The sequence below is a fragment of the Ciconia boyciana genome, chromosome 11, assembly GCF_034638445.1.
Source record: "Ciconia boyciana chromosome 11, ASM3463844v1, whole genome shotgun sequence".
NCBI lineage: Eukaryota > Metazoa > Chordata > Aves > Ciconiiformes > Ciconiidae > Ciconia > Ciconia boyciana.
This window is the reverse complement of record NC_132944.1, coordinates 3929568-3940271: the sequence shown is the minus strand read 5'-3', so window position 1 is coordinate 3940271 and position 10704 is coordinate 3929568. Positions and strand designations below refer to the sequence as shown.

The 10704-nt window shown below is 37.0% G+C and overlaps 1 protein-coding gene across 1 annotated transcript in view; it reads left to right on the top strand.

The window, feature by feature from the left end:
* IARS1 (isoleucyl-tRNA synthetase 1) overlaps window positions 1-10704 on the top strand; it is a 111633-nt gene that overhangs the window by 21213 nt on the left and 79716 nt on the right. The window contains exons 8-11 of the mRNA XM_072875570.1: window positions 876-1023; window positions 2944-3031; window positions 7859-7919; window positions 9623-9718. Of these exons, the coding sequence (XP_072731671.1) occupies window positions 876-1023; window positions 2944-3031; window positions 7859-7919; window positions 9623-9718 (393 nt within the window). The remainder of the gene's footprint in view (window positions 1-875; window positions 1024-2943; window positions 3032-7858; window positions 7920-9622; window positions 9719-10704) is intronic.

The following is a 10704-nucleotide window of genomic DNA, read 5'->3' as shown; positions in this document are numbered from 1 at the left end:
TCCCATGATGCTGGACGGAGACCAGAGTGCCTTGCACTAGAAATGATGGGGGGATGGGACCTATTCATGTGTGTAGGGTCTGTGTGCCTGACACCCATTTTTGTTTGGCATTTAAAATTAATAGTGAAATTTTACATTTGCAAGATTAGAATTGCTTTTTCAATCTGCTTTTCATAATATGTGAAGCAACTGAATAGGATTGTACATGTCTGAAAGAAAAACTTGTTTTCAGGGGATTCTTTTGACTCAGTTGGAAGCAAAGTTTTATAGAGTAGCTGACCAAGGTCTCCTTCCCTGAGATTTTTGTACTCTTAAATATTGATGTAGTTTTGTTTCTAAGTACCCAAAACTTCTTTTCTTCCTTGTTAACAACAACTTCTTAATATGAAATGTATCATCTTAAGTGATAGCTATTCTTCCTGCTCCCTGACTCTAGAGGAAAAGGTGGGAAAAGGCTGTGTGTAGCAGTATCTGAGAAGCTGCTGATGTTCTTGACAGTTGAGATTGATTATAAACTTCTAAAATGGGATTATAAGAGGTACCTGAGGGAACTGGCACTCAGCTCTCTTTGGTGTTTTGGCAGCTAATTCCCAAAATCTCACTGCTAATCCGAATTCTTAACCCTGTGGCTGTCGGACTCACAGTTCGCTGGTATAATGGAGGAACATTGCGATTGGTGTTCTCTTCAAGCTTTCTTATGCTGCCATGTCACCTTCTACCCCTACAGTGATGAACTAGGCAAGTTGCAAGATAGGTTTTGGTGGATGGCAGTAATAGTTACTACTTCTTATATTTGTATTTTCTTGCTAATACATGCATTAAGCCTCCCCCCCTGCCCCCCCTTTTCCCCCCTTTGACTTTATCTTGTTTTTAAGGATGTTCAAGATCCTTCAGTGATTGTGAGCTTCCCACTGGATGAAGATGCAAGTGTTTCTCTTGTTGCTTGGACTACTACTCCTTGGACCTTGCCTAGTAATTTGGCCCTTTGCGTGAATCCAGAATTGCAATATGTAAAATTGAGAGGCAAGTGTTAACTGAAGGTGACATATAATGAACATTTCTTTCTTCAGTGCCTGTGAATATGTACTTATATTTTGTGCAATAGACTGTTTTATGCTAAATTTATAGCACTTTTCTGGGGTTGGATCAGTGTTATTTTGAAGGATGAGATTTACTTCCTATGTGGCTGATGATTTCTAACTGCTGTGCTCTTTTTATTTTACATGCATTGTGAGGAGTGTTCCCTAAAAAATATTGATAGGTGAAATAAAGAACAAGAGTGACTGGTTTATCTGTGTTCTTAAAGTCACACTATATTTGAGAGACAGAGAAGTGTGACTGGGTGTCCCCAGCTTTTATTCTTCCCTCCTTTCTTGGGGCTCAGACTCATGAACAAGTTACTGCTATATGACAGCTAAGTTGCAGTAACTGAATGTCTCTGTACTCTTGACCCATAACAGATCCAAGATGTTGCATGCTAGTCTCAACCTCACTGAAGTGTGGTTTTTTAGCACAAATGTCAGGCAAGGTATATACTGTGGTTGCCAATATAAGAGTACATTTGACCAAGTGCCTTGGCTTACTCAGGGACCAGTTGGTTGTGCCTGACTAAAAAATTTGTACCATAAGGTAATCTCTTTCATGAGAGCACCCAGCACTTCAGGAATTGTATGCAACAGACCATGTAGGGTGCCTAAAGCTGTTACTTTTCTTGTTACTGCTTCAAGTAGTTTTCCAGGGTTTGCAGTTCCTTTTTTTTTTTTTTTTTTTTTTCAGTTGGCAATGGAGTATGTTATGATGTGTCTTCCTTTTCACTTAGGAAAGGAATTTATTTTATTCTTGAAATGCAGTCGTCTTTAATTATATCTTGATCTACAAAATCCTCCCCTTTTTTAAAATTTAAATTAAAAAGTAAGCAGGAATTTGGCTAAAACTACTTATTGCATTGCTGTTTTCAGGTTCTCCCAAACTGCTCACCTTTTCTGACTTTTCAGTGTATGTTTAAAAAAAAAAAACGGAGGAGGGGGAGAGATATTCAACTTAATGATGGCATTTAATCTGGAGTAAAAAAATGCCAAAGGTATAATTTCCAGATCCAACATAGCCACGTGAATCTAATGTGTGCCTTAGGTGATATTAAACATGAGAAGTTGCAGAGGCCTTTACAGTGAACTCCAGGTGTTGGGGTTTTCTTTGTTTTAAGAGAGAACAAAATATGTTTTGGTTTTCAAAGGTTTTAACATAAGGTTGATAATCTCAGAAAGAGTTGCTGAGTACTTTCAGAAATAACACCTACGCCTGCCTGACGTGCTGAGTTCTTGGGTTCAGATGTCTTTGGCCGACAGCCTGCTAGTGGGTTAGTGACCCTGACTGAGTTGGTAGGGTAGTAGTCTGAATAAAATTTGTCATTGAAGTTAAGAGATCAGGGTTATTTGGGGGTAGAAAATGGGTTTCCTTCATAACAATTCACTTTTTATTAGTATTTACTTCCTTTAAAAAGAAATCCAAGCATAAAATTGTTTGGAATAGAGAAAGGCAGCATAAAGTGCAATCGCTACCCCTAACGTCAACTTAATATTATTGATTTTATGTAGTAATTGTCCATTTTCCAATTGTTTCCCTCTTTCAGTTACATTTTCTTTGGCACAATGATAATAGACAAGGTAGGGTACTTCTTCCTCTCGAACAAAAAAACACACTGAAAATCAGTGGACTGGGTTTCATCCTGTGGTTTCTGTTTAAACTTAACTTGTGAAAAGTGTTCATTAAGTGGCTATATGGGGAAGAAGTAGCTGGAAACTAGTGGTCGATCAGCAGGATTATTCTGGGCAGTTTTATGGCTAATATGATACCATCTTGCATAAATTGAAAGGTTTCATAATGGTGCAAATGAGGGTATTAAATTGAGATTTATGTAACTTCTTGTTTTATTTTATATTCTAGATAATGCCACAGAAAAGATTTACATTTTGATGGAATCCAGGCTGATAGCACTGTACAAATCTGACAGTGAATATGAGATACTTGACAGGCAAGTACCTAAATTATTACACACTTGTTACCTTCTAGTATTTTTATAGATCAGAAGTTAAATGTTTCAAGAAGTTGGATTTTGCAGTTATCTAAAGATGGGTTTCCCTGTATGTGTGTATATCTTGCAAAAATCTATAAAAGAGATTGAAATTTAGTAGAACAAATTGGTCTTGTACATGAAGCTACAAATAGAATAAAAGTTTCATTGGATCATTGTATTGCGGTGGGGGAAAAAAAAAGGCTCCTTAGTCCTTCCTTTTCCTGTGTGTTTTCTTAGAAAGACATTACTTTAATTTAAAAGTCTCAAAAAACCCTGGAGATTGTCCAAATGTTGAACACTTTCTAAATGTTATGTAAATATTTAGAAGGAAATGGGCAAAAGCAAAACCATTGTCTTTGGCAAGCAAATACTGCTTCCATAGGATGGTCTACCTAAATTATATAGTTAGTGGCAGTTAATGCTTTCTGAAGACTGCTTATTCATCTTGGTTCAGTGGAAAAATATGAATTATTTAATAAGTCAGACTCTATAGGGGATGCAGGTATTAAATTCTGTAGCGCTCAGACAAAATATGTAACTTGGCTTCTCTTCAATCTTTTGTATAAAACATCAACCTGTTAAAGAGGTAAAATACAAGAAATATTTATTTGCTCACTTTATTCAGTCCTGTGCAGTGAGTAAAAAAAAAAACAAAAAACCCAAACCCCAAAATCAAACAAATAAAACACCCAAATAAAAACAAAAACCAAACCAACAAAACACAAACAAACCCAACTGTTGTGGTTTAACCCCAGCTGGCAACTAAGTACCACACAGCCGCTTGCTCCCCTTCCCCCTGCCCCTGATGGGATGGGGGAGAGAATCGGAAAAAAAAAGTAAAACCTGTAGGGTGAGATAAAGACAGTTTAATAGGACAGCAGAGAAAGAGAAAATAATAATAATGATAAAAGAATGTACAAGACAAGTGTTGCACAATACAACCACTTACCACCTGCTGACTGACGCCCAGCCAGTCCCTGAGCAGTGATCACTCCCCCCTGACCAGCTCTCCCCAGTTTCTATACTGAGCATGATGCCGTATGGTATGGAATAGCCCTTGGGCCACTTTGGGTTAGTTGTCCTGGCTGTTCCCCCTCCCAGCTTCTTGTGCGCCCGGCAGAGCATGGGAAGCTGAAAAGTCTTTGACTTAGTGTAAGCACCACTCAGCAACAAGTGAAACATCAGTGTGTTATCAACATTATTCTCATCCTAAATCCAAAACACAGCACTATACTAGTTAGTAGGAAGAAAATTAACTCTATCCCAGCCAAAACCAGGACACCAATAAAAGACCACACAGCACAAAACCACGATAAAACAAAAAAAACCCATCAAAGACTAGAATTTTTTTTGAGAATAACAGCCCTTCTTCACTGGCACCAGTTATTTTTATTTTTATCTTTTTTTTACCAAGCAGTTGAAAGCTTTACAACATTTAAAAAAATTTTTAAAAAAGGAGGATACATCTTATTTCAGCTAAGCAATTACATGTAGTCATTGAATTAGGGGAATATAGAGCTGGAACGTTTGCTTAAGATGTTGCCTACTCTGATGCCTCATACTGTGACAGCTGAGTAATTTTTATTTTGTATTTCTGCATTGATCCCCCCCTCCCCCCCCGAATTCTCTTCATCTGTCACTTACTCTGTAGCAATTTAAGCTAGTACTCAATTTATAAAGATGATTTTCAGTGCTCTCATTCTTCAGGGTTGACAGAACTTCTGACCTCCAGATTTTTTTTGCTCCCTTTGGAGTCATCAGTAAAGCCATTTAATAGTGTCAGCGTTATGAGAGTCTCTGCCAGGATACCACTGGAAATTTTCTTTCAGTCTGATCTGAGTTAACAATAACTTTTTTTCTTGAAGTGGTTGTGCATCCATGTAAACGTACAGTCACCCAGTTAAAATATTTGTGTGTGTCCAAATGACATGTCAAAATGTCAGAAGTCTTACTAACACGAAGACTTAAGTCCATGTGCTTTCTTGCTATCTAAGCTAGGTAGTCTGCCTAAAAAGAAGTAATTTGGCTTGGTGTGACTTATTCTTGACAAATTCATATTGTGTGTTCTTTAGCACTTCACTTTTTAATAACTGTTCAGTCACTTGAATCAGCTTGTACTGCTAGTCTGACTGGTTTTTAAGTCCATCAGTACTCCATTTCTCTCTTGAAGTATAGGTACTGTGCTTCTTTCCAGTCTTCTGAAACTTCTTTAGAGTGTCTAAAAACTAAGCCTTCTACCAAAACCATTCTATTTTCTTAAATATTTTGGAATGCATTTCCTTTAGACTTAAAAAAAATATAAGCAAGGTAGATGTATTACTACTTGTTGATCTATTGTCTTTTGGTTCCAAATTCTTCTTTTAATTCTTCTTCCAATTCTTACAAATTTAATTTCATTCTGGTTGCAGTCATTCTGTATCCAGGAACGCACTGAACGTTTCAGCTTTTTTGAGTGTGGTGTTTTCATCAGAACTGTGAAGTACCTGCTCCTTAAGACAATCATACACAGATTTCAGTTGTCGTTGCTTATGTCCCTGGCTAGTTGTATTTCTCATTCCTCTCCGAATCTTTGGGGTTTTTAAAATTATTTATTTATTTTTTTAATCTCTCTGTGCCTATAGATAAGGCTGCTAGCAATTTCTGTTCTCATTGCAGAGTGGTATATTTTACTTCTTTCTGCACTAGTGCTACAGTCTTCTCAAGCTGACTTTTTTTTTGGTCATGCTCCAATTTTTATGTTATGTAATAAATTAGTTCTCTCAAATGTGAAATGGGAGACAATTAAGAGGTAGCTGGTAGTTGAATGTATCATATAAAGATTTAGATCTATGAGTATATAAGTTCATGGAAATGAACTTTCCCATTTCTACTCTTAACTTTTTTCTTTCTTTAGCTCACTTTTAAATTCTCAGGCAGTTAGGCCCTCAAGGGAGAAAATCATGACACTTGCTGTATACCAGGTGGCAGGCTGAAGTCAAGGAATGGTCTTATTGAAAATTTTCTGTCTCTGAAGTCATCTGAACTTCCCGAGTACTCTCAGCCTTCCCCTCCCCCCCAAACCTGACTTTTCTCTCCCTTTTCCTCCTAGAGGCAGATGGTAGGTTTTTGTGTGAGAGCAAATGGGAACACTTCTTTGTTTCACTGATGAGATGGCTACCATCTCTATCGGAGTACTTTCTGCAGCTTTGCACAAATGTCTCGGTATATTATCCCACTTCTGGCCATTGAGCAGCTTGTTATTTTATTTAGCAGTGGTAGATATGAAATGATTGATGAGCGTTTTCTTCCCTTTGTGTTACATTTCAGTCTATTTGCATATTAAACACTTCATTTCTTTACACTATTTTCCACTGTTGTCTCTTTTTGGATTCTAGAGAATCCAACAAAGAGATTTCTCATCTCTTGAAAGTGAAAGATTACTATAGTGATTTTAAATGAGTCTGTTATTACTGTAACTTAGGTCATAAGAAGGCAGCACTGTATACATTTTCAGCTTGAAGTTCAGGACTTTGATAAACAATGTATTTCAGATATCAAAAGAGAAAATCGGGAATGTGATCCACAACCCTTACTTTTCACTTACTTGCATTAAATAAGAATTTAACTACCTTTTTTTAAGCCAGTTCTAGTGCTTCACGTTATGTGTCTGAGCACTCCCACTTCTGGGTGGCTGAGCACTGGGATGCTTTTCTCTCATCTGATCCCGATTAAGCACCTCAAACATTCCTAAGGCTGTTAGTAATATAAAATATATAAACCATCCGCAAAGCTGTGACTTAAAATAGAAATCTCCCCTTTTCCTAGTGGATGTTATGTATGCTGAGCTGAGGAGTCATGCTCTTTAACTTGGCATTAAATACTGCTTGAGTTCCTTTTTGTACAATGAAACAGCTTTGTAGAGTTCCCCACTTTGAAGTAGTCAAATGTTTTGTGGTTTGACTGTTGTTTTGGAAGATGTGGATCAAGAAGAGTATAGGGAAAGACCACAGCTGTGGCACATTGAGAGGTAGCCCATCTATTAAATGAAGTTGTGTTTTAACGAGACTTTTTCCTGAAATGGAAGATTTAAGCACTTCAGGAGACTTCTGAGCAGTGAATCCCAACCTAATCACCATCTGTGTTGACTGTTGTCAGAAGCCTGAAGACAGCCAGATCTACAGGCTCTATCTCTGTCTTGCATTTCTTGTCTGGCTCAGTTGGTTCCTCTGTCAGTCCTGTCTGTGTTGGATCTTTCTCTGAGATGCCCGTGGAAAGCGTGGATGCCTAGTTCTAGGAAAAGAAATGAGGCATCCAGGCTTTAAATGGTGCAATACCCTGTATCACAATCTTCTGTGCATATAACTTTTAGGTGGTTTGGATCAGTGCTTACTTAGTTCTGTTGAACATGCTGAGCTACGGGCCTTTGCTGTTACAAATATTAAATTGAAATTGTGTTTTATCCAGAAGCTCCTTGCCCAGATTTACCAGAAATAGATTGTTTAGAAATTAATTCCTACATCAATTTACCATGATTGCTTGATTGAAAGACCATCAAATACAAGCGTACCTGTTGTCTGTTAGCAGAGATACATTAAGACTTGTTACGTTTTTTGTCCAAGTTCAAATTGCCAAAGAGGTGTGGAAATGGGAAGCAAACTATTGAGAAAATACTTTTTTCTTCACCTTACGAAGTGAAATTCTGTTAGGGATGGGGGAAAAAGGAAATAGGAAAAAATAGCATTCCTACCAGCTGACTAAACAATTTTCAAGTTGTTAATTTGTGTTCATGTAAATCTTTCTCTTCAGGTTTCCTGGCATTGCTCTTAAAGGCAAGAAATATAAACCGCTCTTTGAATATTTTATTCAGGTAAGATGAACAAGTTTGGTGTTTGATACAGGATACAAAGACAACTGTAAAACCGATTCTCAGTATTCCTTGTTTATCTTATAAAAACTTTGCGTCCTAATAACAAGCCTCATGTTGTATTAAAGTAGTTCAAAATCCTAGTGAAAGGTTGAAAAACAGAAGGTTGACTTTTTTCTGTGTTTTTTCCCTTAAGTTTTAAATACACCCAGAGTAAGAACTCAGTGATAAATAGTAGTTCGACTTCAGATTGCTGAGAAACTTCCAATTCACATTGATAAATAGGCAGTATTCTCCCAACTTTTCATCTGGTGAGCTCCTGTTATCTGCCTGTTAAGTCCACAAATTTTGTATTCACAATAGAATGACTTTGACTGTGGGTAACAGTTGCAGACGCGTAGTGTTTTCCATTGAAGAGTTAAAAGCCTTTGCTAAGATAACTACTGCTTTATCTGTTTTTTATGGATGTCCTCCTGGGCAGCATTTAAGCACTGAGTAAGTCTAGTGTAGTTAGTAGCACCGCTGATGATAATAGAATATGTAGCAATAAGAGAGGGGGCAGAGAATTTTTATATATATATATAAAATAAATATATATTATATAAATATTATATAAAAATATAGAATATATTATAGAATATAAATATATTATAATTATATAAAAATATATTTATATATTTTAAAAAATTCTGATTAAAAATGGATTAAATTTTTCTAAGAGTTGAAGTGGATTATGGTACTGCTGGACAAGCAGATGTTAACTTGTGTAAGGGATTTGGTCATTTGTGACTATCATCTGTTCTGAAACGTGCTGAAGTCGGCAAAGGTGAGAAAACCTCTGTAGGGAGCAGGACCTGTTATTTCTAGAGAAAGGTCAAACAGCTGAATCTGGAAAACAGGACTGCAGGTGTAAAGGTTTGGAATGGATACATTTTTTGAGACCTGCTGTACTTCTAAGGAGCAGATGGGCATCTACTGGTTTTTGTTGTTGTTGTTGTGGTTGTTTGTAATGGATGTCTTAGCTCAAAATATCCCTCTTCAGAGCAAGCCAAACCTAATATTTTGTAACATATTTGGTTCAGCTGTGACTGCAGTAATTTTTTTTTACTGCTTTTGTATTAAGGAATATCTACATATGAACACACTGAAAATTGTCAGATCTTTTCTTGGCAATTTTTTCTGGTTTGTTTTTCATGTGTGGTGTTTTTTGTTTTTTTGTTTTTACTTGATACCGCCTTCTCATTCTCTACAGGAAATAAAGGAAACGTATTACTATAAAAGCAAACTTATTTTTTTAAATTAGAAGGTACAGTGGACATACAAAAATGCAAGGAGACTTCTGTATATAGAATCCCTGTAGCTTGCTTGATTGTATCCTCACTTACAGGAGTGTATTGATTTGTAGTCTGTTAAGCACAGAGCTGTGTGAAGATCTGTGGCTTGAAGAGTAATTGACTATGAGGCCTTCTGGAGAGGTCAGATTTAATCACATTTGACACTGTTTAAATGTAGTATACAGCCTGTGCATCTTACCGATGGGAAATGATTAAATAATGTTAGGAATGTCACATTTTACTGTGTCACTTATTTTTGATGCAGTTCTTTACTTTTGTGGGTGGCTAGTGGCTCTTCCATGTTCTTAAGAATTCTGTTTTGCTGTATATATGTGGATACATATATCTATTAAACATATTTTTGTATTACAGTGCAAAGATAGAGGTGCCTTTGCTGTGGTGGTAGACAGTTACGTGAAGGAGGAGGAAGGCACAGGTGTTGTACATCAGGCCCCCTATTTTGGTGCTGTGAGTATGAACTACGTATCTGTTACGGTGATTTTGTTCCAACACACACTGCTTGGCTTTCCAGCTACTGGGGACTCTCTCAGGGTAGCTATGATATTAAATAATCCCCACATTTGCTACTTAAAAATGTAAGAATACAATGTAGCACTGTATTCTAGTTAGTTCTTTAACTCACTAGTGCCCTTTGTGTGCTAGACCGGAGATTTTAGGTGTCCCTTGATTTGGTTATTGTTGTGGTATGTGGAGTGAACTCACTGCTGTATGTTCTGAGTGTCATTGGTCTTAGTTTTTCTCAAAGTCTAAATTTACAGCTTCGAGAAGAAATGATCTGTTACCCTGATAGTCAAAACTGGCTTTGCTAAGTGATAGTTTTGGATGGTAGCTGCAGTTCTGCTCAGCATGCTGCCCCTCTTCAGTGTTTCAATTTCATTAGTCATTGGGCTTTTAGAGCATGGAAAAAATGCTTTGACTGCTTTTGTACTGAGACTTAATCCCTCGGTGTAAAAGGATTTTGTTGCACTCCATTCTTTTTTCTGTCTTTATTGTCGTTTCCTTTAATCTATTCTGAAGGTTGAGAGGGATAACTTTTCATGGATTTCATAATTTCAGTTTTTAGACACATGAATTAAATGCACTAGTTTGGACTCATTGTCCTTTTTGTATAGTGTCCTGTCTTCAGTCATTATCCAAAGATGCCCTCAAAAAACTTGCAATAGAGCTGCCAATGCCCAGCAATTAGCAATCCCTGGACCACGAGCTCTATCATAATTTCCAGAAACTGTTGGCATTAGTAATAGGCCTCTTTGTTGTCATGTGAAATATCCCATCCTTTTCTGTCTTTTGTTTCTGCATTTTTCTGAACGGTGCATCCATTGTGATGTTGTTTCCCTTGTCAAGACGAACATTGATATGAAAAGATGTCCCAGCTTAATACAGCTGTGAATAAAGAAAATCAGGCTGGGCTGTATGTTATTAGTTAATAAAGA